General features: G+C 48.8%; 5 protein-coding genes across 5 annotated transcripts; 2 read left to right on the forward strand and 3 right to left on the reverse strand.

Moving 5' to 3' along the window:
• Nucleotides 1–1,809: 1,809 nt before the first annotated feature.
• Nucleotides 1,810–2,277, reverse strand: BO79DRAFT_140861 (DUF3602 domain-containing protein; the record flags this gene model as incomplete). The annotated part of the gene is made up of 1 exon (XM_025678234.1): nt 1,810–2,277. The coding sequence occupies one exon, from the start codon at nt 2,275–2,277 to the stop codon at nt 1,810–1,812; it is 468 nt and encodes a 155-aa protein (XP_025542198.1).
• A 4,314-nt stretch (nt 2,278–6,591) lies between these two features.
• On the forward strand, nt 6,592–9,200 carry BO79DRAFT_279487 (putative U1 snRNP complex component Yhc1; the record flags this gene model as incomplete). Its single annotated transcript, XM_025687984.1, has 5 exons — nt 6,592–7,570; nt 8,204–8,449; nt 8,507–8,635; nt 8,709–8,786; nt 8,860–9,200. Coding segments are annotated over 5 exons (1,773 nt in total), but the record flags the coding sequence as incomplete, so codon positions are not given.
• A 908-nt stretch (nt 9,201–10,108) lies between these two features.
• On the reverse strand, nt 10,109–12,409 carry BO79DRAFT_252192 (transient receptor potential ion channel family protein; the record flags this gene model as incomplete). Its single annotated transcript, XM_025685909.1, has 2 exons — nt 10,109–11,970; nt 12,037–12,409. The coding sequence occupies 2 exons, from the start codon at nt 12,407–12,409 to the stop codon at nt 10,109–10,111; spliced, it is 2,235 nt and encodes a 744-aa protein (XP_025542200.1).
• A 7,088-nt stretch (nt 12,410–19,497) lies between these two features.
• On the reverse strand, nt 19,498–20,910 carry BO79DRAFT_279489 (SIR2 family histone deacetylase; the record flags this gene model as incomplete). The annotated part of the gene is made up of 1 exon (XM_025687985.1): nt 19,498–20,910. The coding sequence occupies one exon, from the start codon at nt 20,908–20,910 to the stop codon at nt 19,930–19,932; it is 981 nt and encodes a 326-aa protein (XP_025542201.1). The 3' UTR covers nt 19,498–19,929.
• Nucleotides 20,911–21,623: 713 nt separating this feature from the next.
• has1 (ATP-dependent RNA helicase HAS1) lies at nt 21,624–23,869 on the forward strand. Its single transcript, XM_025680715.1, has 5 exons — nt 21,624–22,279; nt 22,345–22,590; nt 22,647–23,122; nt 23,175–23,435; nt 23,503–23,869. Exons 1-5 carry the CDS (start codon nt 21,691–21,693, stop codon nt 23,749–23,751), a joined length of 1,821 nt encoding a protein of 606 aa, XP_025542202.1. The 5' UTR covers nt 21,624–21,690; the 3' UTR covers nt 23,752–23,869.
• Nucleotides 23,870–24,687: the final 818 nt, after the last annotated feature.

Consider the following 24,687-nt stretch of genomic DNA (forward strand, 5'->3'; position numbering starts at 1 on the left):
CTAGAAAGGACAGCTCTCTCTCTCTCTCTCTCTCTCTCTCTCTCTCTCTCTCAACCTTACAATCGCGAGGTAAGAACAACTGGTGACTTGTATTAGGAAAGAGTACAGCTGTCAACCTTTCCTGGAGCATGCAGTTTGTTTAATTGGCATCGTTGCATCGCCTAAGCTTCCAGATAAGATGAAGACGTGAGCATAACTCCTCGAACAGTGGGGAAAGACACACTGGCAAAGTGATGGATGATCATATCACTCAACGAGGTTGGAATGCGGGAGTTAGCACGTCCAAGTATGCATTCTGAGGGACGCGGATGAATCGTCCGTTGGAATATTCGGATCTACATGTAGGTTTGTGACTCTCAGCCAGCTGAGTGTTTGGGGTCCTAGTGATTGATCAGTAGACGGGGTTCCAGTAGTAGCAGGACTGAGGTACTGGGTAAGTAATAAACAGGAATAGCAGCGAGATGGATAAAATACGGGAAAAGTAGTTACTAGTTGAGGAAAGAGCGTTTGATGTCTAAGTTAGAAGCAGCAACAACAACCTCAAGTCACTGAAATCTTCATGTGACAATGCTAGACATGTATGTCTTAGTCACTCTACCAATATGCTTATTTGTGTATATCCAAGTGCGATCTATTGCCTGTTGATTGTACCTCAATCCAATCCACAATATGATGAATATTCACGCAGTGCCAAATACCTAGTACGTAGTCATCGAGGAAGTGTACAACACATAGTTAGCTAGCCAGCCCCATGCATAGTCTCGACCCAAACATCCACGAGCATTTGTTTACCTCTTCCTCCTCCAATGCAGTAAAGGTCTAGAACACTTCCAGGTAGTTCTAACCTAAGGTAACCCAACTCCATTGTATCAATGAGTATAGTAATGTAGGTGGCCAGCGTCATTGTAACCCTTGCATAGAATGATATTGTCAAGAACATTTTATGTTTGTTATCGAAAAAGGCAAGTCGTGTCATTGAATTGTTTGATGATGTCAAGTCACGACATCAGAAACCGGAGATCCCGTCATTTGCTGAAGGGATGGTGCATCGAGATGGATCTGGTGCAGTCGTTGACGATGCGCTCCGCGGTCCCAGGGTGTTTGGTGAGGTAATTGTGGTTACGGTTTCGGCATCATTACGTGAGATTGCACAATTTGTTACCAACATTAGTTGTGTCACAACCTACTACTACTACTTGGTACGCAATGGAACAGAATCTGGTTTGGTTGGGGTTGTTTTGGTTTGGTTTGATTTCACAGTTAACTAGTAGGGTACATGGGAAATCTTGGCTCTATTGGCCAGTGACACAATATGCTGTGGTAGTGAAGCACGGAGATGCAGTGATCGATCCTATGCTGTAAACAAGACAAAATCCAGTCATTGTCCTAACAAATCACAAAGGAACAAGTGAACAGGGCAATGTCAACGCCATGCTAATGTCCGCGCATATATAGACGAGACCATGGCTAAAGGGGTATCATGTTGAAAAGTGTTGATGTGGAGGTTGAAAATAGAAAGAAAAGAAAAGATGAGAAGAGAGCTGAAGTTGGAGGGGGAACAATAAACCCCTTAATTCAATCGAGTGTTGAAGAGAGGGGAAAGGATTAAAGGCGTAGTTGAATGAGATAATTGGGGTGAAGGTAGCAATCTTCGAAGGTCGAATCGAAAACAAAAACTTTTTTGGTGGTCGTAAGTCGTGAGTCATGATCTGCTGATGCAACGCTGATAGGCGGCAATAGGCACAATGGAAATGGCGCTGAAGATGGTCGGAAAGAAACCCAGTTTCACTCCCCCCTGACTCTTCATACCTATGCCATGCCCCTGAGCTTGCCCCAGCCCTTCTCAAGACCGCGAAGAGCCCGTTCACGAGCAGAACCGGAGCTGCTCGAGCTGCTGCCGGAGAACTTGCGGCTGAGGGTGCTGGATGAGTCGTCGCTGAAGACCATGTTGCCGGCTCCACCACGGCCGACGTGGTAGACGGGGGCGGCACGGCGGAGATCACGCTCAAGCTCCTCGTCGAAGCTGAAGATGGCGCGCTCGCTGCTGCTGTGGACGTTGCCGGCACCGCCACGACCGGACTTGAAGGTGCTGGGGACATTCGAGTCCAAGCGGGTCAAAGAGGCAGGACCAGTAGCCGAGCGAGAGTCGGTGGTCTTGGTGCCCTTCAGGTTGATGACATTGCCAGCGCCTCCGCGAGCCGTGTGCAGAGCAGGGCGGCTGGTATGAGGGACCGACGGATGCGGTTCAACGACACGGTAATTCACTGATGCAGGCATGGTGATTGAGTTGTAATAGGTAGTGGTAGGTAGTAGAGTGGTGTTTGTTGATATGTTATTGAGGATGCGTGCAAAAGCGCTTGCGATGCGGGAAGTATAAACTCGCGGTCTATATCGAATTACTCGAATTATTCGAAACGCGGAAACTCAATCCGATTTGCGATAATGGCGTAATAAACATGTAGACGCAATATGAGTCAATTGGAGATGAGGTGTATAGGCAATGGGGACCTATGGTCGAGTAATTCGCGAAGAGTGGTAGGATCTTGTTTGTTTGGTGAAGGTGTGGTAGGGCAGACAGTCAGACAAAGAGGAATAAAGCAGAAGCAGTCTGGGAGCGAGACTATTTTAAAGAAGGAGAGGAGAAACTAAAAAAATTCCCTCGTGTGTTTCTTTTTTAGTGGTATGAATGACTCTTCAAACTGGAGCTGATGAGAATCCACTTCTATAGCCTGGAACCAGGCCTCGCAGCGGGGAAGGAGTTATATAGTTGGACGCAGACGAGGCGGGCCCAGCGAGTTACCGGGGGAAGAGTCAGGACGGCCCCCCTTCGTGACGGCAGGCAGACTCATGATTGCACCATGGCCACTGCGTGGTTTCCATTTCCAGGCACCGCGCCAGGGTCACGCTTGGCTGGGGTGGAGCTGCCCAGAAATTTTCATCCCCAATAACTCGTTACTAGTAGTGACTTGGTTGAACCTTCCCTCTTTCTGCATTCTGCGGTTATGCGCGCGCTACTCCATCATCACCGCTGCTTTCAGCCCTGCAAATTTTCACCCCGTTAGGGCGGCACCCAAAACGTGCAACATTTACAGCCAATCATTGCTCACCCGCCCCTCTTTAAACCAGTATCATTGGTTCGTATCCGACCCACCGCCCCTGCCTATCCTGGCTGCTTTAAAGAATTTCTGTACGATCATCTGACATGCACGGCGCCAATCCAAGGCGTGGCGAAACGTAACAGAAATTGGCGCCACAGCCAATCACAAGCCATGGATGTGCCCGAGGGCTGGCTCTGGTGGTTTCCTGGGGGTAATGGAAATTGCTGAGTCGGTCACGCGTCATCGGCCAACACATTGCGTGCGGCCTGTTCTGATTCTATTTGGGTCGATCCTGGTGAATGAGGGGGGAAGACTCTCGCAATTTCGCCATCAATAATAGCAATAATTCGGTGTATCCAAGGGGCTATGGTATGCTTGGGCCCGGGGCTGAGTTGATGCTGCTTCCTTGGTCTTGGATGTACAAAGTAATACACAGCCCGTCTATAGTCTTCTATTACTGTCTATAGTTTCTACTTGGTATACTCCTAACACGTAGATAGATAGAAAATGACTTGTTATTATTAGCTTGGCAGGACTGCCTATGGACTTACTCTTTTCGGTACCAGCAAGAGAAACTAAACTGAGTAACTACTGACGAACTCTTGCGCTACAAAGAGTTCGTTGTCCACTTGCACCATCCCTTCTACTATCCCGTAATGCCCAATATTCAAGGCAAGCCCTCGTGGCTTCACCGTCAGCCGGTCAACCGGTAAGAATTTTCTAACCAGTCCATGACTATGATTCCCCGCAACTATTAGGCCCCGGTGCTACCTGAAACCGGCAGCAGCACAGTTGCATCATTATTTGTGCTGCATCTGAAATTGGAAGCGTCAAGTTTAATGGCTAAACTCTGATCCCCGGCAGTACCGAGGGGGTGTTGTTCTTTACAACCATGGCGAAAGGGCATCGTCCAGTCAAATCCCGGTTCACAAATCTCAGCTAACCAGACTTACTTCTTCTACATATTGAACGGCGTCTACTGGAAAGGCAGGTACCGGGGAAGATGCCCAATGCTAAAGGCTCAAAGGGGCAGGCCAACCAACTCCGTATGCACGATGATGATGGCATTCTACATGAAAAGTAACATCTGAAGTCAAGACCGGTGCGGAGCGTGGGATTCCCTTCAGGGAGTGACTAAGACTTTGCCGGGGCTACCGGTCGAGACCATTTTTAGTGCAGAAATCTCTTTCAGTATGGAGACGGTTAGCGGAGATCATCAAACAACAGCCCCTCACCGCATCATCCGGGTCCCCATCTGACTGTCCCTCATTGCGCCCCAGTTTCTTTCTGTGTTGGCTGGTTGAAAATTATTGACTACTCGTATGATGTTGGCTGGTGTGCGTTGGACATGGGGCAATGGCAGGAACTTTGGGGGGACTGGATTTTGAGGGATCTCCCCTGGCTGTCATGAGATCTGAACGGCACAAACGGAAAATTGAAGAATGCCTCAGGAACCCCACTGCCCATCCACTGCGCTAAACCCAAGCAGGACAGCTTCCCCAGACACTGACTGCCGAGGGGGCGCCACTCCAAAAAGAGAAAAATGACTCCATAAATCTGGAACGATCGAGAGGGGAAGTCGACCAGAAATGCCTCAATGACACGAATCACCCTCCGACCATCGTGATTTCTTCTAGAGTGCTCATCATCCCCCACCTGTCAGGACTATTACCATTAGTCAAATGAAATGTGTGCTAAGGACCAACGACTTCGACTAGTGAAGCGCTCACGGACTGCATGCATCTCCTTTCTTAGGGGGTTCAGGGGTACAGTCATCTTAACAAAGCAACTCATCATCTCAGCCCCTGAATGGTCACATCAACCGAGCCGGTTGGACCGGCAAATGGCCGCCATTCCCGTCGTTCCTGCAAACCCGCTTCTGGTTCCCGAGGCAAAAAGGAAAACGGCAGAAGAACTTTTGGAGGACACGTCGTTGCTTCCCCGGATTTTCGACCCCGGAGCATCCTAGCCATGCAGGTCTCATCACTCATCACACCCGGCTGACTGCCACCACAGGGGCATGACGTACGAGTAATTTTTCCGTGCAGGATGCGCCCCTTCTTTCAGCTTCCTTCTCGCCGGAGACGTGGCCAGGAGGTCGTCGAAGTTTCCATGCTTCTGGACACAACCACCGCCTGACTAGGTCGCTCGTGTGCTCCTTTCCCAACCATGTCCAGGTGTCGTGACCCCTCACTCGTATTTCCCAACATTCTTATCTTGCCACTTCTCTATGGTCGAGTCACAGCGCACGGGGACATAATGATACACCAGATCATTCATTGTAGTCATTTCGAGAGTTTGCAACTGGCATTACGCATTGGCCCCTTGGTCCCTTGCGAGTCGCTCAGGCAGTCGTCGGTCACGACATTGCGAATCCCTTGCTAGTCCATTACTACAACAAGATCAGGGGATACAGTAGTGACGGCAACAAATTAACTACATCTTCTTATGCCCTACCCCATAGTTCTGACACAGTTCCCCTTGCATTCATCGGCCGTTGGGCGGCTCATTAGGTAGTGCAGCCATGCATACCAGTCTTACTAGTATTTGTCTGTCATGTCAAAATCTGGTTTCTAGGATATGCAATTCTTCTGAACATGCAGACACCATGAATATCACAATGACTGAATGCAGCAGTGAATCTGGTCCAGAAGTAGTAATGCTTTAACTCCACAATTGCTCCATATATTCCAGATCACCGGTTATACTACTGCCTATTTCTCAATCACCTCCTCGCATTGCTTCCACGAAGAAACAGGATAGAACGGAGAATAAAAGCAAGGAGTCTCCTTAACATATTGCACATTTGAGCGCTTTGTTATGTAAAATATAGACGATCAAGCAGCTTCCGTAGCCCATTGGGTGAAAGCCTAGTCTACGGCGCTTCCCTCAACTTCAACTACAACTCAGATATCCAAAGCTCAACTCTCAGCGAGTATTAGCAATCATCATGCAACAGCCAAGATACATATCTCAAATGAATAGTATCATGCGTAGAAAACAACTATAGAAGTTTAATCATTCCACAAGTATACACAGCATCGTCAGTCAATAAAATAATAATATTCTGCCACCTCCCACCGCCCATCGCCATTTTTAACAGAATCTGAGGTCAAAAGTTTTGGGAGTGTATGTTTCCAAAATCCGCTAAATCCGAGTTTTTTTTCATCGAGGTTCACTAGTTTCTGCCGTGTTGAGCGGTCTGTAGAGCGGTAAGTTGCTTACTTTGGCTGGAGGCCAAAGGAATATACGGAGTAGCAGTCCGGACTACAACTATAAAACATCGGCTTTTGCCTAGGTTGAGTATAAACTGTCTGTGTCTTGCGGCTAACTCCGTCGAATATAGCCATTCTTATATTATACAAATACTGAAGATGACTTTCTTGACTCTTTTTTCTTCTTTTACTCTCCAATTAGCCTGCCAGGTTCTCGTCTCTTGAAGCTCGAGTATGCGCTCTTGGCTATAGAAGTCTGACCTCATCTGAGATGGAGAAAACCCTCAAAATCAGGCCTTAATGAATGTTTACCGTCAACAGGACCCATGTATACTATTCTGCCCTCAGCCGACCTTGCCTTGACTGAGAGGTATCCCCCAGAGGCATTCGAAAGCATTGAAAAGCTTAAGGAAACAATCAAAGCCGCCTTTGATACACTTGAGGAGCACGATATCGACCAATATTTGTCCTTGGGTTCCGTGTCTGAACAAGACTTCCAACAGTTGGTTGAGAATCGCCAGCAGCTATGTTATCCAGTCAGGTTTACATACTTCCCAGATATTGAAACACTCATTGTCAAACTCGCCATACAAAGGCAGAACGTGGCTCGCATGGCATTCAGGCGAGAGATCACCTCCCAGTTAAGGATCATGAGTCTCGACATCGAGGAGCGTCCTGGCCTATGGCCGTCCATGCACGTTGGCCCTACTGGTTCCGTGAAAGAAGCTGACGATAGTTGGTCTCATCCCTTAGTAGAGCCTAGGAATAAGGATTGGCCAAGAATCGTCATTGAGAGTGCGGTAGCAGAATCGATCCCCAGACTCCGTCAAGGTGCCTCCTGGTGGATAAATAACTCTAACGGGCAAGTGAAGATCGTGATCTTGATCAGTGTGCACAAAGAAAGTAAGCGTATAGTATTCGAAAAGTATTTCCCAAAGCCCAGTGTTTCTTCCAACACCGGAACGCAACTTGGGACAGCTTATATCCCAGACTTGATTTCAACTACTGAAGTGTGCTATGGAGATGACCCTCCAAATGTCCGAGGCCCTTCAGTCACGCTGGAGTTCCAGCGCTTAGTGGGTAGAGAACCGCTGTTGTCTGAGAAAGATGTCATTCTGTGGCCAGAGCTGCTCTTGGAAATCGCTGAAGACATCTTTGAATATGACGGCTTTCCCCCGCTCAGACTGGCACGGTACAGCGCTCCCCATATGTTAACCTCTCATCTGAATAGTGGAGGCGCCCATACTCCTAATGCTCGTTAGCCATAGGATTAGGATTGGCAGAATTGGAAAAAGACGAGCATTTTATCGAATAGATAAATAAAATTAGACAGTTTACTATTACGGAAACGTACAACAATCACCTTTTTATATCTGTTTAGAAGATACTACCTGATTCAAGATTAATGATAACAAGGCCGTCCCGACGCAGCTTATTCTATTTATACACCAATTGACTGACAAGTAGCTTATCAGATTATCATGCAACGACCTTCTCGCGCACGTGAACATGGTGATATAGTTAGAAATGTTTTCTGCCTGAGGCCACAACATCACGTCCCTGATATATTGCCTTACCTGACCGCCCTGATATCGCAGCGATCTCCGCCTCAAGCAGTGCGTCGCCATTGATTTCTCTCTAGCTAGCATCAACGGTTTTTTGTGCCCATTCAATTTCCAGCTTCTCTTCCTTTTTTCAGACCATTACACGTTCAGACCATACATCATCGCACTCTTCCAACCGAGCCGTCTCTCACGCGCACCGCGCCACCTGCGCGCATCCAACTCGAGCTTAATTCGCTTGCAAAGAGCAGTTGCTCTCTGAATACCAAAATGCCCAAATATAAGTCTCCTCCTCACCTTTTGATGGACCTTTGATACTGACAAAGAGATTACTCTTCTGTAGGACACTCCCAACCCCCTTCACATCAACCCGCGGACTTGTTCATCGCGCATGCAATTCCTTCTATCCTCCTATCCAGCCATCACCTCCGGCGTCACATCCCCACTGACCAATGTCTCCAATCGAATTTAGGCGACTACTGCGATGTCTACCTCACGCACGACTCGATGAGCGTGCGCAAGGCGCACAACGCTGGACGTAACCACCTCAGAAACGTTCTGGAATACTACCAACGTACGGCGGCCCCATTCTCCTCAGACCACCCCAATGCGTGCTGCTAACGCGACACAGAAATCGGACAAGAAAAGGCCCAATCGGTCATCGACTCCATCACGTCGTCCTACGCCGCCGAAGGCCAGGCTGTCCCGAACCCCGCGATGGCTCCTCCGGGGGCTTACCCTCCTCCATTCGGCTTCCCTGGTATGTCACGCATCGCCACCTACATACATGCACACTACTGCATCGATCAACAAGCTAACAATCCTCTCCTCAGGTCGGCCAGGTCAACTCCCTCCCCCTCCGTTCGGAATGCCTCCTCTGGGCGCACCCGGCGCGCCGGGCATGCCTCCTCGTAAGTTACACTTCTATCCCCCAACATCCCAAACCCACATTCGAGGTATCTTATCTAACCTTCATGAAAACAGCCCCCGGAGCAAGAGGCCTCCCCTTCCCCCCTCCCTTCCCCGGTCCAGCAGGCGCTGCTCCCCCTGCCGGTCTCCCTCCTCTCCCCAACATGCCCCCGGGCGCCCAGGGCTTCCCACCTCCGCCTGGCGGATTCCCTCCTAACTTCCCGACTCCTCCCCCCGGTGCTGCTGCTGCCGGGTTCCCCCCGATTCCTCCCCCAGGTCAAGTTCCAGCAGGATACAGCCCCAGTCCTACGCCCGGTATAGCTGGTCCTCCGGGACAGGATGGTGGTTACGCACCACCGCCCGGTATGGGCGCCGGTTTGCCTGGTCCGCCTCCGGGATTGGGTGATAAACGGTGACGGTGGGTAGTAGTATCTTATCTTATGTTGTATCTGTATCATGTGTTGCTTGATTTATCTACTACCGGGGTTTCTCATTTTCCTTTTCCTTTTTTTTTTATCTGTTTGTCTAGATTTTGCTTCTTCTTTCAAGTGATTCCATACCAGCGTTCTATCTATGGGGATTCGGTTATGCAATATTTCTTTTCTTTTGTTTGATTGAAAAGGAAAGAAAAAGTTGGTAAATCAACAGAATATGAATAAAAGGATTTATTGGATGGATTTCTCTGTTTACTTTGTCATGATGCGTATGGGAGTTTGCAGGGTACTGATAACTACCTATGAAGCATCTTAGAACATGTTACAATGGACTACTCAATAGTTCTAGGATAATAGGTCAATGCAACTCAGGCATAGCATTATGATTTCTTTCCATACACGATGAAATCACAAGAATAATACAGGGATATCGGATCAGACAAGTAGACAGACCCCCTGCCAGCTAATAAAATAAAAAGGAACACTTCACGTAGTCCACACAAAACCCAAGTACCGATCTCCAGATCCAGTATTTCAGAACGCCAGCGGTGAAAATAAATCGAGAGAGAAAAGGGAGGAAGGAAATGAAAGGTGGATTGCCTTTAATAAGGATTCGGATGTGAGAGCCAGAGGAATTGGGAGAAAGAAAAGAAGGAAACAAGAGATTTTCCTGTATATCATAGTATACGACAAGGAATGGTAGCCAAGAGCATATAGGCAAGCAAATGGGAGGAATCGCAATATAAAAAAAGCAAAAAAACGCACATAGCGCGGGGGAGGGAGGATGCAGTCAGTGGAAAGCTAGAATAGGGCCCGAAGAATCAACCCATGCCCGCACTAAGCCATAACTTCATCTCAAGCAAGGCTAGAAAGCAATCATATTAAGTCTTTCAGTGGTCGTAACCTGCTCCCCGTTGCCATGGGCTCGGGTTGTTTTGTTGCCGGTATGCATGTGGGTTTTGGAAGGGGGAGCTATTGTAGTTCCGTGGTACAGGAGACGGTGAACGCCCGAAATTAGCATCGTAGGCAGGAGGGCCATTGCGCGCCGAATTGTCGCTAGGGAATAGCGGCAAAGACGGGTCGACAGGAGAGACCGGGGAATGACGAGCGGTCTGGTGTGTCGTGGCATCAGGGGCTTCGAGATTCTGACGGCTAACACTGGCACCGTTTCCACTCGAGAAGGACGTATTGTCATCCTCAAACGGACTGGATTGGTAAGGTGACCCCTTCATGTCCCCACGGGCGGTAGCACCCAGAGCATCCAGTTCGGTGGTCAACTGACCCCCGTTCTTAATGAAAGAACCCCGGTCATCTCTCATGGGCTGGTACCGCGTGTCGGGGTTCTTGGAAACGATGGCGTAAACAGATGCGATCAAGACCAGGATCAACAACACCAGAGCAAAAACAGCGTTGTATACGAAGAAAACAACACCCATAACACCAGTGACAATTCCAGGTTGGTTGAACACATCCGAGAAGAATAGCAGGAAAATCGTGTTGAGGAAGTTAATGGCGGCAATCGAAATGTTGTAGATATTGGTCTTCTTGTCCATCCAGGGCCGGAGAACGCTGACAGCAATGAGCATAGCAGCCTCAATGATGACAAGAGCGATGGTTTGCACGACCGGAGCGGGCTGACTCAATCCAATGAACAGGCCCTTGATCAAAATATAGCCCAGGAACGGGACGATGAAGTAGTACGCAGTTGCGCGGTACTGAACATACAAGAATCCCCACTTATTCAAGCAGGTAGGGTCAGAGTAGAGGATATAAGCCGGGTTCTTGTGCATGATGACAGATCGCTTGGCTAGACGCAACACTTTCAGTGCTGCCCAACCCAGCGCTGCAACCACCGAAAGGAACATGATCACAGCAAGAACCACCTCCGCAGCTGAGTCGACCCGGGTGAATTCCCACAGGCAGAGTACACACATTTGGGGGAAGCCGATTAGCGTGAGTCGGAACAGAATTCCACGTGCGACAACCTTCCATCCGTTACGGAACTCCTGGAATTTGTCTCCCTTCATCCTGCCGTTCTTAGCAAGGACCTCACAGCCAAGTTTGAAAATAGCGACAAGGGCCATCACCAGCGCAACGAATACAACGAAGAAGATAAGACCGGTCAGGAAGATATTCGTGGTTTCGATTCCAGCCTTGAAGCCAACACGCTCAATACCACGAACAATGACGCTAGAATCCGTGGCAGTTTGGGTACTGGCATCAGCACGTTTCTGCCAATGCTTGAAATACCCAGTGGCCTTCCTGACAATGGGCTCGTCATCGAGGGAGCGCTTGCGTCTGTACAGTTGAACGGACGTAGTGGACAAGTCCGAAAGAAGGGTTGAAGCCGTTCCTCCAGTCGAGCGCTGGTACCATGTACAGATGGTTTCCAGGAAGCCCACATGGATGATACCCATACTCCACTGGAAATTCTGGGTCCAAGACTCCACGATCGGAGGCATTGCGACGGATGTCATACCAATCATTGCTTGAGACTGCATGAAACCAAAGAGAGAGAGCGCGTTAGCTGCGACGTGAGCAGCCGTGTTCGAGTGTCCCAACCCCGAGGTGATGGCAGAGGCAGCCAAACCGAGACCGGAGATAATGGCTGTAGTCCAGCCAACACCCTTCTGATAAACTGTCTTGCCGTTGGAGAGGGATGCTTCCACGCAGGTAATGGCTTCACCGGTCGTGGTGGAGTTGATATAGATCCGCACGTTGGCATCAAGATCCGGGACGGTGTATGCAATGTCTAAGCGCAGGTTGTTAGTACACTAGGGCTCACTCAAAAGGGCCGCCGATGACGGAGATCACTTACTCGGAATGGACTTGACCACGGACTCAGGCAGGGTAATGACGGCTTTCGGAACATCGATCGTGCCCGCATTCATGGGACAGAGTCCAGTAAGATCCATCTCACAAGGGTCGAGAGTCTTGGTCAACACCTGGATACCGTAGGCCTCGAGCACGAGCTCTGCAGTGACCTTTCCAGAAATTGCAGACACTCCATCGAAGCTGAAGGTGAGCGAGCGGTTGCCGGGGGTGAAAGTAACACTGAAGTAAGTGGCCGTGAAATTCGAACTGTCCTGGCAAATACTCAGGGCATTGGATTCAATGAGCTTGGTGGCGGCGACCTGCGGGGAGTTGAGCAGGACGACCAGAAGACCGATGAACATGGATATTAATCGCATTTTGGCAAGCTATGTGGCCGACAACTTGTCGATTCGTAGGAAATAACGAGAGCGCCCGTCGACCAGTGCGGGAGCCGCGGGGATAAAAAATCAAGTTGATCGAACAATAAGGTGGTACTCCAGAGCACCAGCTTGGCGCGGCCGGATGCGGTCGTGCAGGAAGTCGGCGGAAGCTGTAGGGGAGGGAGTGGTACCGCAGTGGAAATCGCGGAGGGTAGGATCGTAGAAGGAAGAGTCGGATAGGGTAGTATGTAAGGATTATCGCTCGATGGGGGGTGGGATCCTGTTGCGGTTACGGTTCACCACGTCATTGGTAGCCCAGGGCGCTTGCTTTCCGGGATACTGGAACAAAAAGAGCGGATGAAACGGGGTTACGTCGGGTTTGAAAGAACGATTGTAAAAAAAAAAATAAAGAATGCGATATATAAAATGAGTGTCGACTGTAGTAGTAGTATAAAGACTTTCAAGAGAGTGTGGTAGTTGGAAGTCGAAATAACAACAAAAGCGAGCGTGGGATGGCGACACACAGTATGGCCGGGGGGGTTGGTGGTTGTTGGAGTTGGAAGAACGACACACGGGGAAGGGGACTGGAAGATGGGATAAGATGGTTGCCTGAGTCTCCCTAAAAAAAAAGCGGGAAGGGGAGGGAAAAGAGGGGAGAGGTGTTTCGCACCCTCTGGGGAGACGGGGGGGTGCGCAAGGTCGAATTGGCGGAAAGAGAGGGATGCAACGAGAGAAAGAAAAGAAGAAGAAGAAGAGGAAGAAGTAACAAGAAGATCCAGACAAGAGGGAAGAGAGAGAGAAGAAAGAAAGAGAAAGCGACGTCCTCCCTTCGAGAAACACCAGACACAACACAGTCACAGCGAGTTGGACGTGTGTGTATTATTTTCTTCAGGGGATTTCAGCTCTTTGGGGTCGCAGGAGAGACGGCCGGGAATGGAATGCTGTCGTTTGAATTGGTTTGAAATGGTTTGAAACCGCCCGGGACCCTCCCTCTGCGCTGACTCAGCTCGGGGGCCGCCCTCAATCTTGCCAATCACAAGGCTCAATGGCACTCTGTCACGGGAAAGTGGAGTCGAACCACCGCCGGGCGGAGTATGTACAATACGGTATCAGGTCGGTATTTGATGGATGGGGATGGATGGAGATGAAGTACTAGTAGTAGTAATGGTACTTCAAGCACGCAGGAACAATATTACTAGTAATCATGAACAATAGCCAAGACAATAAGAATGGTTGACAGATGATAATGACCAGTGAATTGACCTCAGTTTGGACCAATCACTTATACGCATGAATCAAACTCTCCTTGATTTCTTCTCACTGAAATGATCACACGGTTCATAGGAGGTCAGAAAGCATAAAGAAGAGCAGGTCACTCATCCTGCTCAGCTGCCGACCTCATATACTAAGTAGGGCTCTGTCCCGCTGTGCAGCTGCCACACCAGGAATGATCGGAGCCAATGTCTACCTAATTACAAACTAGAACCAACTGGCTACTTTGCTGCCAGTCTGTCGGTACCAACTTGAAGTCATATTATTTGCCTTTTTCTTTGCCCCAAGTCCCAAGGCTCACCTTCAGTCGGACTCCAGTGGGTGCACGCGCGTCCCTCAGGGGGTTGGGTCTGGCCAAATGCGGATGCCTACTTATGCTTTCCTTTACCCGCCGGGCCGCACTCTGATTTGTCTAGCATCGGGCGGGCCAGAGCAAATTTTATGGCGCCCGGGGGTGCAAAAACGGCTGGCAATAATCATGGATGGTTCCATCCTCCTACGGCATTACGAAATTATCATCCTCCGTGCTTGCTTGTGGGGTGCAACCTGCAGCCTCGTAGAGGTTAGAATTCAATGTCAGTGGATCTATCTATGTAATGTCTACCGCTGTTCGTCGTGATCGCAATGCCGTGGAAGTGGACTACACACACAGTACACAGTATGAGTGAGTACACAGTCCATCGTGTCTTGTGCTGTATGTGCGAGGAGATCTACATCAGCACTCGCTTCCTGGTCTTACTGCCACCTTGACCCAATAGTAGTTCATCCACGCACCTAACAAAGTACTTTGTACCACTTTTTGTTGTGCTTTCTTTTGCCCCTCCTGCTTCATTTCTTTTTTTTTTCCTTGTTCCCCCGCTCACCGCCTGGATCGGAATACTTTACATCGATGCTATTAATAACTTGGCTTTCCCACGAGTTGTTGCGACGACCCAATGATACGCACTACTGCAACTGAAACGTCGAGGTGCGTACTCCATCCAGCGCAAGCATAAGAGGACAATGCAACGTAGGAAGAAGAAGAAGAAGAAGAAGAAGAAGCAAGAAGAAATCTCTTCAACTGCCATCATCTAGAAAGACAGCATCAGTCTCCCCAAACCCCGTACATATGAGATGTCAGGTCGTTTATCGATCAACTGGAACTGTCAAATCTCGCAGCATAGGTTATCTTCCGACCGATCTATTTGTGTTTCAACCGTGGACCTGGACCCTGTGCCTGAACCCCGTGTGTAACACGGTAACCTGAGCTTGCTGAGTAATTCCCCTGTAGTACTCCGTCAGGCGCGTGGAAATTTCGATCCTGTCGCATGTCACATTGTAGATAACCTGCCTCAATGGGATACAGAAACGGCAGAGAGTTGGGTCATTGCTCATGCGTGGTTTTACCTTGGAACCGTGTTAATAACTGTTGATCTGGAAGATCAACGGAATAGGACAGCGGATCGTACTCGTATGTCTCTTGTTTGATTGACATAAGTGTTAGTGCGTGCGGTAGGGCGCCCCAGAGGGCGTTCCCGGAATGCCACTAACAGCAAGCCTGCCGTCGAGGGCTTAACTATGGGCTGCTTCTTTTTAATCTACTATTAGATAGTTTGGCGAGGGGGGAAATCTGGTCTGTCTGCACAGCCGCCTCCTTGCCCAATCTTCCAGAAACCAATTCAATCTAGTCTAGTACCTACCACCTCTTTTCCGATTTAATCAACTACAAACCAATCCTCTTTTCTTGCAGGAAGAAACAAAATATTTCATGCTTTTCCAGGTCTCATCCTTCCCTTATTACACAGGATATATACCTGCTACCACATGTCTCGGACGACCTTCCCACTTCCCAGACACACGGACATCGTAGTTAAAATTGCTAAGATGCCACCGCATCCCGCATCCCTGATCAACCACCCCCAAGCGAAAAAGGCAGATCATCAGACTTTTGCCCGTCCGTGACTTGCGCATCATGACGTCCGGACCCCATTGATCAACTGCTCTTCTCCTCTCCTCCCCAACCCCGTGCATTTCCCTCCCTCCTTCCATCATACCCAGTGGGCGGAGAAAAAAAAAATAATCCACAACAATGCAATTCTCCATGCTCTTTCCGTTCTTCCTTTAGAGCGATCAAAGGGAAGCAAAGCAACATCGTAGTATCGGATCATCCATCCATCCATCCACAGGGTCCTAACCCGCTGACGCCGCCTCAACCTTGGGTCTGGCGGAAAGGCTCGTCCTATTTTTGGTGCTCCTGGCCCTAAGTTACTTACGAGTGCAGAACCACGGATTGCGTGTCTCTCGGCTACGCCACTCTTCCTGGTTTTCTGGTTCTTTGCTAGGGCCTGGGCCATGCGTTGTTAACCGTGGTGTCTAGTGAGTGTTTCATGATTTGGTTTTTCTCGAGTTTAGACGGTGTTTCTTGAGGTTTTAGTGTTGTTGTGAATGGTGGTTCATAATTAGGTAATTGTCGTATTTATGCTTGTTGAACAGTGTCATATCTAAGTTATGGTGTGACTACTGTGTCGGATAGATATGTATTTTGGAGGAACAGTTCGCCAAGTAGACGAATGCTAAACCATGAGGTACAAGTGACTTTTCATAACTACCTAATTATACTTGTATCTATCTATTCCGTACATTTCCATCGTTAATATTGCTAGTATCGTGATCGCATATCTTTTTAGGGTACTACAACGGGACTCATGATGGTTGATATATATAATCCTCGAGTTAACATGACATTTCAACCTGATGAACTGGAACATAACGGTCTCAGTTCCTCGGGCTTCTCGAAATCCCACCATGGTCCTAGCCAACTACTAACAGATATATATTAGAGTCAGCCAAGATCTGGTAGTAGTTAGTACTCCTCCATCACTACTGAAATTCTCGACCAACTAACTTCATGAAGTATACTATGACACTATCGCTCCACGACTATGGTTTTTTCGTACCAAACAATCGTGTCCCTCACAGTTTTTTTCAGCGCAACCCCCCGGTAGCCCCAGAAACCCACTAGCCCAGACCTCATCGGCTAAGTATCTCTCAATTTCACTACTGTAGTACGGCAGTTACTAAGTTAGTTAGAGTATACACGGCATTTAGCTACTACCTCAGAACCCAGTGATTAATTGCCAGTCTATATCCCTATATTTTCTGCCCTACATTTATGTCAATACAATCAGTAACTTACCTATTCTTCGCAGTCGACTGCCAGTGGTCCCCATACCAATACACCGGACAAGACATTGATGACGTCTCTTTAGATAGAGTCTACATCAACTTACGTATTAGCCGTCCCCAGCAGGCCCGCTTATGCTCAGAAGCACATACACGAAAGACGTGTAGTGGTGCTTAGACTACTTCGTCTTGCCCGTGCGGTTTGTGACGGAGTGCTGTTATCCGTTTCTTTTGTGTACACCGTGCTTTCATTCCTTGGTGGATACTAACTCTGACATTCTGTGCAGTGTGCACAGTAAGTAGTGTTGGGCTGATCTCCGCGGAGTCGGAGGGGGCTAGTTTACTGTAACTACATAGTATGATGTCTAGTCTTACACAGCGATTATAACTTCCTACCACAAAAACTAGAAGTGAAGATTTGTTTCCAGATGTCTATTGACCGAAGTCGAGTCTATCTAAGTATAGATACATCTGAAACGTCGGACCAGTCTTCTCCAAACATTAAACCGTGTGAGCTAGACTAGTTTGATGTTCTACGTTCGCTTGCTTACAAAGGTGCATCCCTGGCAGGGAGCCGAGCTAAGCCACTCTCAGGGGTAGATTTGGATATCTCAGATGTTGGTTTTAACGAGCGGGTTGACCGAAAGTAACTCGGACACCATGTCTGTGTGAGAAAGAAGGAACAGAAAAGGGGCAACGAGCCTCACAGTCATGACTAGCGCTTCATGGAATCCAACCCCGGCAAACTGTGTTGGATTTGGGGCTACGCAGCCCGTGTCTGATAGCTGAGTTCGTTCGAGGATGATCGTAAGCACTGTAGCGGAATGGAGAGATTTTAGTGTAGAGTGCTATGTTCGTAGTATTAGTATCTTCTATGCTAGGCGGTACGTCTGTATTTACTTTATTGTTCTAGAAACACAGGGTATGCTGCCTCGGCTTAGGGAAATCTGTACTCCTCTAGTCATTAGCATGTATTTGAATAGATACTGGAGGCTGTATAGTATGGAACTGTACCCCCTGCCTTTTACAGACGATAATTGTGAATCGCGCATGAAACAATGACATGAAGCTCCTAGGCCGAGCTATTCGGGTTCGGGTCTCGGAATTTCGGACGAAATTTCCCTATTTTGTCTAAGAGGTCAAGATCCACCCAAAACTTATGGGAAATAACTATTGTAAATCATTCAATAGTATTATCAAGGTCTTAAATGGACCCATTTAGTCCGACATATCGATGGGGAGAACGTTAAAGTCTGAGTGCCGGGTTCGCCAGTATTCGTCCGAGATAGTCCATCGAGATTTCGACTGGTTCTGTCCTAAATAGGGATAAAGGAGATTAACAAGTGTGTATGCCTGTAAGTGTAAATATAAGTTCCCAATGTTGCTTTTGCGTTCTGAGTTTCTTACTACTAAGTAGTAAGATATATAATGGCGGGCGCAAAAAAAGATGTCTCATTGGCAAATAGTAAAGACGTTAAGAGGATATTGTTCTTCGGGGATAGCATGGCACATTGTATGTGAAAGTATCACACCCGATGGACAAGTAATTAGCACGACAATTATCTGATTAGAAGTCTTGAACTCGCTTCATATTCTCTTGAAGTTGCACAATATGCTTCGTATGTACGAAGAGCAACCAGTAGTATACGGAGTAATTGTCGGTGACGGCGGAAAGACCATGATTGTGCGTGGTCTTGAGATACAAAAGCGTGATCTTTCCGCGCTACGTGTTGGTGCCTTAAACATTATGGGCAGACTAAACCCAGTTTTGTTGTAATACCAACAGATCATAGCGACAAGAAGTTCTAGACTAAAGAGGTTGGGGGTAGGGGGTCATTAGGCCGCTAATAGATCTCCCAAAGTCACATTCTCGATTTCCTTAAACTGCTGAAATAGTTTCTGTAATACTTAACCTGTATAGTAGACCTTCGGAAATCAATGCAAAGGTTGATATCGCTGAATATAACTCTGGGAGAGAGTGTGTAGTGACAGAGATAGCGCCGACGCGGCTATCGGCAAAAGTGAATCGCTTGTGGAAATCTCGCACCCGCTAGAAAATAAGAATGATCTAGCGTCTCCTTCTTACTCTTAAGAGTGAAAAAGGCATCTCTGTTGATATTTTGTATGGCGCGGTAGGTACTTAATGTTTAAGAGTATGAATCGCGTGCGCCATCCCTACGGCTACACAAGACATAAAGGTTATAATAACATGTAATAAGGCTTTTATATGATAGAGGTCTGTCGCTGTCCTGCTATTGGGCTCTGGATGTATAAATCTACCAGCGACCTAGATAGCACGGCGGATACGTCACTGCCATAAGCATCCCAGTATCAGCAGACCAAATGTAGCTCTATATCAAAAGTCAGGCTATGGCGGGCCGGTTGGAGGAGGGTACGACCGACTGCTCCGTTTATAGTTACCGGCTACGATCTCTTTGTTGTAGAATCGAACTACGTAGAGACTAATAGACCTGTGGTAGGGTTTTCTATCTTTGACGACAAGAATAAGATAATTCATGACCGTGGGTATGTTTGTGTGCTGTGTTAGCCGACCACCCTAGCTATAAAGGAGATATATAGCGACAGGAGGTACAATGAGACAGAGATATCAGATCTACGCTACAAGATGATAGGTAATCTGACGCGCATTGGCACCTTTGATTCAACTTCTAGGACCAAAAAACGATGGCAGGAAGCTGAAAGGGTAGAGTTGGAGGTGATGAAGGCTAGCGAAAAGGTCCTGGGGCCTAAGCATCCGTTTACTCTGACGAGCATAGCCAACCTCGCCTACACCTGGAAATCTCTCGGGAGGTGACTGCGTTGTGGGTAAGGCAGGTGTTCCGCTTCTCTGGTCATGGCCGATGCTGCAGGGCTCGACTCCTTGGACGTTTGATCACTTTTCCACCATGTATATCGACGAACGACCGTGGTGCTGCCCCCCTATTGCCTATATCACCGTATGGCTTCGGATGATGTTGGAGAGGCTTCCCAATTTGAACGCAATTGGAGACAAGAGGTGAGATACGTATTGATTTATGTTCCCTGGCTTGTCAATAAGCGTATCTTGCTGCATTCGTTCTGGTCTAACTCGACCGAAGCAAATGGGCAAATTTTGACTGCAAGTGTGTTTCTAGCATGCGCTTATGTCCGTCGGACACCTGTTTTCCTTGGTTCTCCTGGACCAATCGATCAATACACTCGTCTAGGCTGATCTCTTCCTCGTCATCGGTCGGCTCTTCTTTCGCAGCCGCAGCCGCAGCCCAGAGACTGTCCAGTTCATCCGACCAGCCTAGCAGATCGGCTAACTTTTCCAACCCATCATCACACGATCCAAGGATTTGAACATCCTCTGGTCGTGTACCAAAGTCCCCCGCACTCTCCATGTTGATGAGGATCCGTGGAACTCCCTCCCTCGCCAAACGCGGTAGCCGCGAGCACGGGGCAACCTTCAAGCTTGTGCCCATAACAATCACCAGATCCGCCTCGGCTACCAATTTCTCTTTTTCATCAAATGCAGCGGGAAGCGACTGGCCGAAGAAGACCACATCCGGCTTCACCGCTCCCTTGCACCTCGCCTCAAGACAGTACGGTACTTCTCTCTTGGCGATGGCCTTCTTCATCAGCTCGTCCGGGTACGGCGTGTTGCATTTGTGACAACGCTGCGTCTTCCAGTTCCCATGCACCGCAAGCATCTTGTCTGCGGGGACGAAGGCATCTTCTTCGAGACCGTCGGTGTTCTGGGTAAACAGGAAATGGAGCAGGCCTTTCTTCGCGAGCAGACCGAGGAATGCGTGGGATCTGGTCGGTTTGAGGCAGCGGGGATGGCGAGCCTTTGCGATGGCGTAGAATGGCTCCGGAGTATGGGTGAAATAGCTGATATGGAAAATCACCTCGGGAAAGGGCAGCTTGAGGGGTGCCAGTTTCTCGTAGAGACCACTGGTGGGGGAGCGGAAGTCGGGGATTCCGGCGGCGGTGGAGATGCCCGCGCCTGTCAGGATGACGATTCGTTTCGCCTTGGCAAGGTGTTGGGCGGCTATCTCGATTTCAGACGAAGTACTGGTCATCTTGTGATATGGATGCTGTCGAAGAGGATCTGGTCGAGATAGGACGTTGCTATGAGCATGTCTTGTCCTGTGATGTCAGCATAAACACGTCGGCAGATCAGGCTTGTCTCGACGACTTGCATCAGAAGCACAACTGTATATTGTTGCTGACCTAAAGCATTCCTATGGATGGGTCCGATGGATGACCTGTACTTCTCAAATTGGTCTCTTTGTTTTATACCCGCGCTACAGTCAGTGGCCCCGGAATGAATATCTTCCAAGGACAAGCATCCGCAATGAAGAGTCCCAATCCGAGACGTCCCATTGGTCAAGCTCAGTATAGTCGACCCTACTATGCGGAAGGGGGTGGCGAAGTGCAGGACACGGAGAGACTGGCCCAATGGAAAACAATAGCTTAGGTTAGTCTGAGTTGACACGGCGTCAAAGAATAATAGGAAAGCAAGAGGAGAGGCAGGCGGGGCGAGGAGACTATCTATACTGTATAGACGCTTTCCCCGATCAGGCACGCTATACCGGATGCAGTATTTAGCCGTCACCGTATAATACGGAGTATGGTAGCATATCTATGTCTGTTACCGCCTCAGGCACCACCGCACGGACTTGCCACAACCAATTATCGCCCCTTATCAACACGTGACGCGGACTTTGGCAGAATCGGACCAAAAAAAAAGAGGAAAGAAAAAAAAAGGGCCGTACCAGCTTCACGTTCCAGACTCAACCCCAACGTCGAATTTTTTTTGTTCGCAAAGGGAACCTGTCTACGGAAGGTACTCAGTCAAGATGCCGATCCCTGTGGATACCGCGAAATCTATCAACAAGAAGCGCAAGAGAAAGCACGGTGCGCGCGGTGCGACCGAAGCCGACGATGCTTCCCCGAAGCCCGCTGTCGACAATGGAGAGACGACCGAAGTGACGGAGACACCTACGGAAAAGAAGTCGAAGAAGAAGGCTGCTAAGGAGGCTGAGAAGGAAGAAAAGCCCAAGAAGCGCAAGGTTGACGACTCCAGCAACGAGGATGAGAATGACAGCGAGGAAGAAGTCCGTCAGGCGGAACCCGAAGATGAAGATGGTGAGGAGGGCGAGGAGGCTGAGACTGGTGCAGACCTTCCTTCTCTGGACGCTGTGCGTCTGCCTCAGACGGATGGCGAGCCGAAGAAATTTACGGAATTGAACCTCTCTGAGAAGACGATGAAGGGTATTCAGGATATGGGCTTCGAGACTATGACCGAGATTCAGCAACGTACTATCCCCCCGCTACTTGCCGGTCGTGATGTTCTCGGTGCTGCGAAGACGGGTTCCGGAAAGACTTTGTCGTTTTTGATTCCCGCTGTGGAGATGTTGAGCGCTCTGCGGTTCAAGCCTCGCAATGGTGGGTTCCTGGCATCTCTACTAGGTGTTCGCTCGACTGAACATGTGCTGATTTTCTACTTCTAGGTACTGGTGTTCTTGTCGTTTCTCCCACCAGAGAGTTGGCGCTGCAAATATTCGGTGTGGCCAGAGAGTTGATGGCGCACCACTCGCAAACATATGGTATCGTTATTGGAGGTGCCAACCGTCGAGCTGAGGCGGAGAAGCTCACCAAGGGTGTCAACTTGCTCATTGCCACTCCTGGACGCTTGCTTGATCATCTGCAGAACACCCCCGGCTTTGTGTTCAAGAACCTGAAGACTCTCGTTATCGGTAAGTGTGGCCTGATTACGAACACAACAGGCGAATGTACGCTAACGTCTGTGCAGACGAGGCGGACCGTATTCTGGAAGTCGGTTTCGAGGACGAAATGCGTCAGATTGTCAAGATCCTGCCCTCCGAAGAGAGACAGACCATGCTGTTCTCTGCCACCCAGACCACGAAAGTCGAGGATTTGGCGCGCATATCGCTGCGCCCTGGCCCCTTGTACATCAACGTCGACCACCGCAAGGAGCACAGCACAGTCGAGGGTCTGGAACAGGGTTATGTCATCTGTGAGGCTGATAAGCGCTTCCTGCTTCTTTTCTCCTTCCTCAAGCGCAACCTTAAGAAGAAGATTATTGTCTTCTTCTCCAGCTGTAACTGTGTGAAGTACCATGCTGAGCTGCTCAACTACATCGACCTGCCGGTGCTTGAACTTCACGGCAAGCAGAAGCAGCAGAAGCGGACCAACACATTCTTCGAGTTCTGCAATGCCAAGCAGGGAACCCTGATCTGCACTGACGTTGCTGCCAGAGGTTTGGATGTGAGTACCTGCCCATTAACAAATCACCCAGAGCACAATTTAACAATCATAGATTCCGGCTGTGGACTGGATTATCCAGTTCGACCCCCCGGATGACACCAGGGATTACGTCCACCGTGTCGGTCGTACGGCTCGTGGTGTCAACGGAAAGGGACGCAGTTTGATGTTCTTGCAGCCTTCCGAGGTTGGTTTCCTGAAGCACCTCAAGGAGGCTCGTGTTCCCGTTGTGGAATTCGACTTCCCGGCCAACAAGATTGTCAACGTTCAATCTCAGCTCGAGAAGTTGATTGGTCAGAACTACTATCTGAACAAGGTGCGTTCACAGAACTTTATCGACTCCTATCTACGATATCAATCCCATACTGACTCCACCCGCCTAGTCCGCCAAGGAAGGTTACAGAGCCTACCTCCAGGCGTATGCCTCCCACTCGCTCCGGTCCGTCTTCGACGTGCACAAGCTTGACCTGGTCAAGATTGCCAAGGGATTCGGGTTCTCGACGCCGCCGCGCATCGACATCCAGCTGGGCTCCAGCCTGAGTCGGGATAAGAAGCAGCAGCAGCAAGGACGCCGAAACTACGGCAGCCAACCGAAGGGGCTGAAGTTCAAGCGCAAGCACGAGGATGACTGAACTGACTGACTAATAAGCAAAGAGAAAAGCAAGTGGTTTGTGTGATTTCTTGAGACCTGGCATTTTAGTTTCGGAGTTTACCCTGTGGATATCTGGACTTGTCTATATTATTATTTCCAATCGTTTTCTTGAATAGATCATATCATTCAGAAGCATTTTATCTGTTGTGTCAGATGTACTCCAGTATTCCCGTTACCTTTCGTTTTCCTCCGATCGGAAATAGTACTCCCTAGGAATAAACCCAGAAGCACAGAGCGAGACAGGTGACTGAAGAAGCGTGCTAAGTCACTTTCTGTGAAACCGAGGTTATGGTCGAGGACTGGTCATTGTAGTTCCCTCGGCTGGATTGCTGATGTACTTGGCAGCTTGGAGTGTCTCACGGGCTAGTATGGATGGCTGCAATGCATGTCATTCATGTACAGGCCTGATAACAGAATGGAATAAAGCATCTGGTAGGCTGGGCTATGAATAGATACAGAGGGGACTGGATTGTGATGATTAGTGAATCTTATCTACTGTTGTTGCTGCAAATGTGGAAACTTTACGCATCTTCCACATGTTTAGTAAAGTACTTTAGAGTGGTCTGTTCTATATCTGGCGAATCTGCACAACAGAAAGAAGAAAAAATTGGCAAGTCCCTCCGACAAGAAATAAATATAACCCACCGCAGGAATTGTTTTAAGAATTATCATAGGCTCGAAGTGAATATTCCTTCTTTTGAAGGTTGACTTAGTATGGCTGCCTGTTGATAAAACTCACCTTTTAATGATCAAACATTATGAGCCCAGCCCCGCCACACCCCATGCATTGGACATCAAGACCAATCGAGTACTTCGATCAGACGAATCCCATCATTAGATATTGAGGTTTTTATTTCATATCCCGGCAGACACAAACTTGAAAGGGCAAGTAAGACCACGCTGACCGGGGGAGCAT

Source organism: Aspergillus costaricaensis (genome assembly GCF_003184835.1).
Source record: "Aspergillus costaricaensis CBS 115574 unplaced genomic scaffold BO79scaffold_7, whole genome shotgun sequence".
In the NCBI taxonomy this organism is placed as follows: domain Eukaryota; kingdom Fungi; phylum Ascomycota; class Eurotiomycetes; order Eurotiales; family Aspergillaceae; genus Aspergillus; species Aspergillus costaricensis.

Bases quoted from the DNA above. Each gene is read 5' to 3' on its own strand.
- has1 (XM_025680715.1), top strand. From the start codon at position 21,691: ATGCCGATCCCTGTGGATACCGCGAAATCTATCAACAAGAAGCGCAAG. The intron at 22,591-22,646 runs GTAAGTGTGGCC...ACGTCTGTGCAG, and splicing joins CCTGAAGACTCTCGTTATCG to ACGAGGCGGACCGTATTCTG. The intron at 23,123-23,174 runs GTGAGTACCTGC...TAACAATCATAG, and splicing joins TTGCTGCCAGAGGTTTGGAT to ATTCCGGCTGTGGACTGGAT.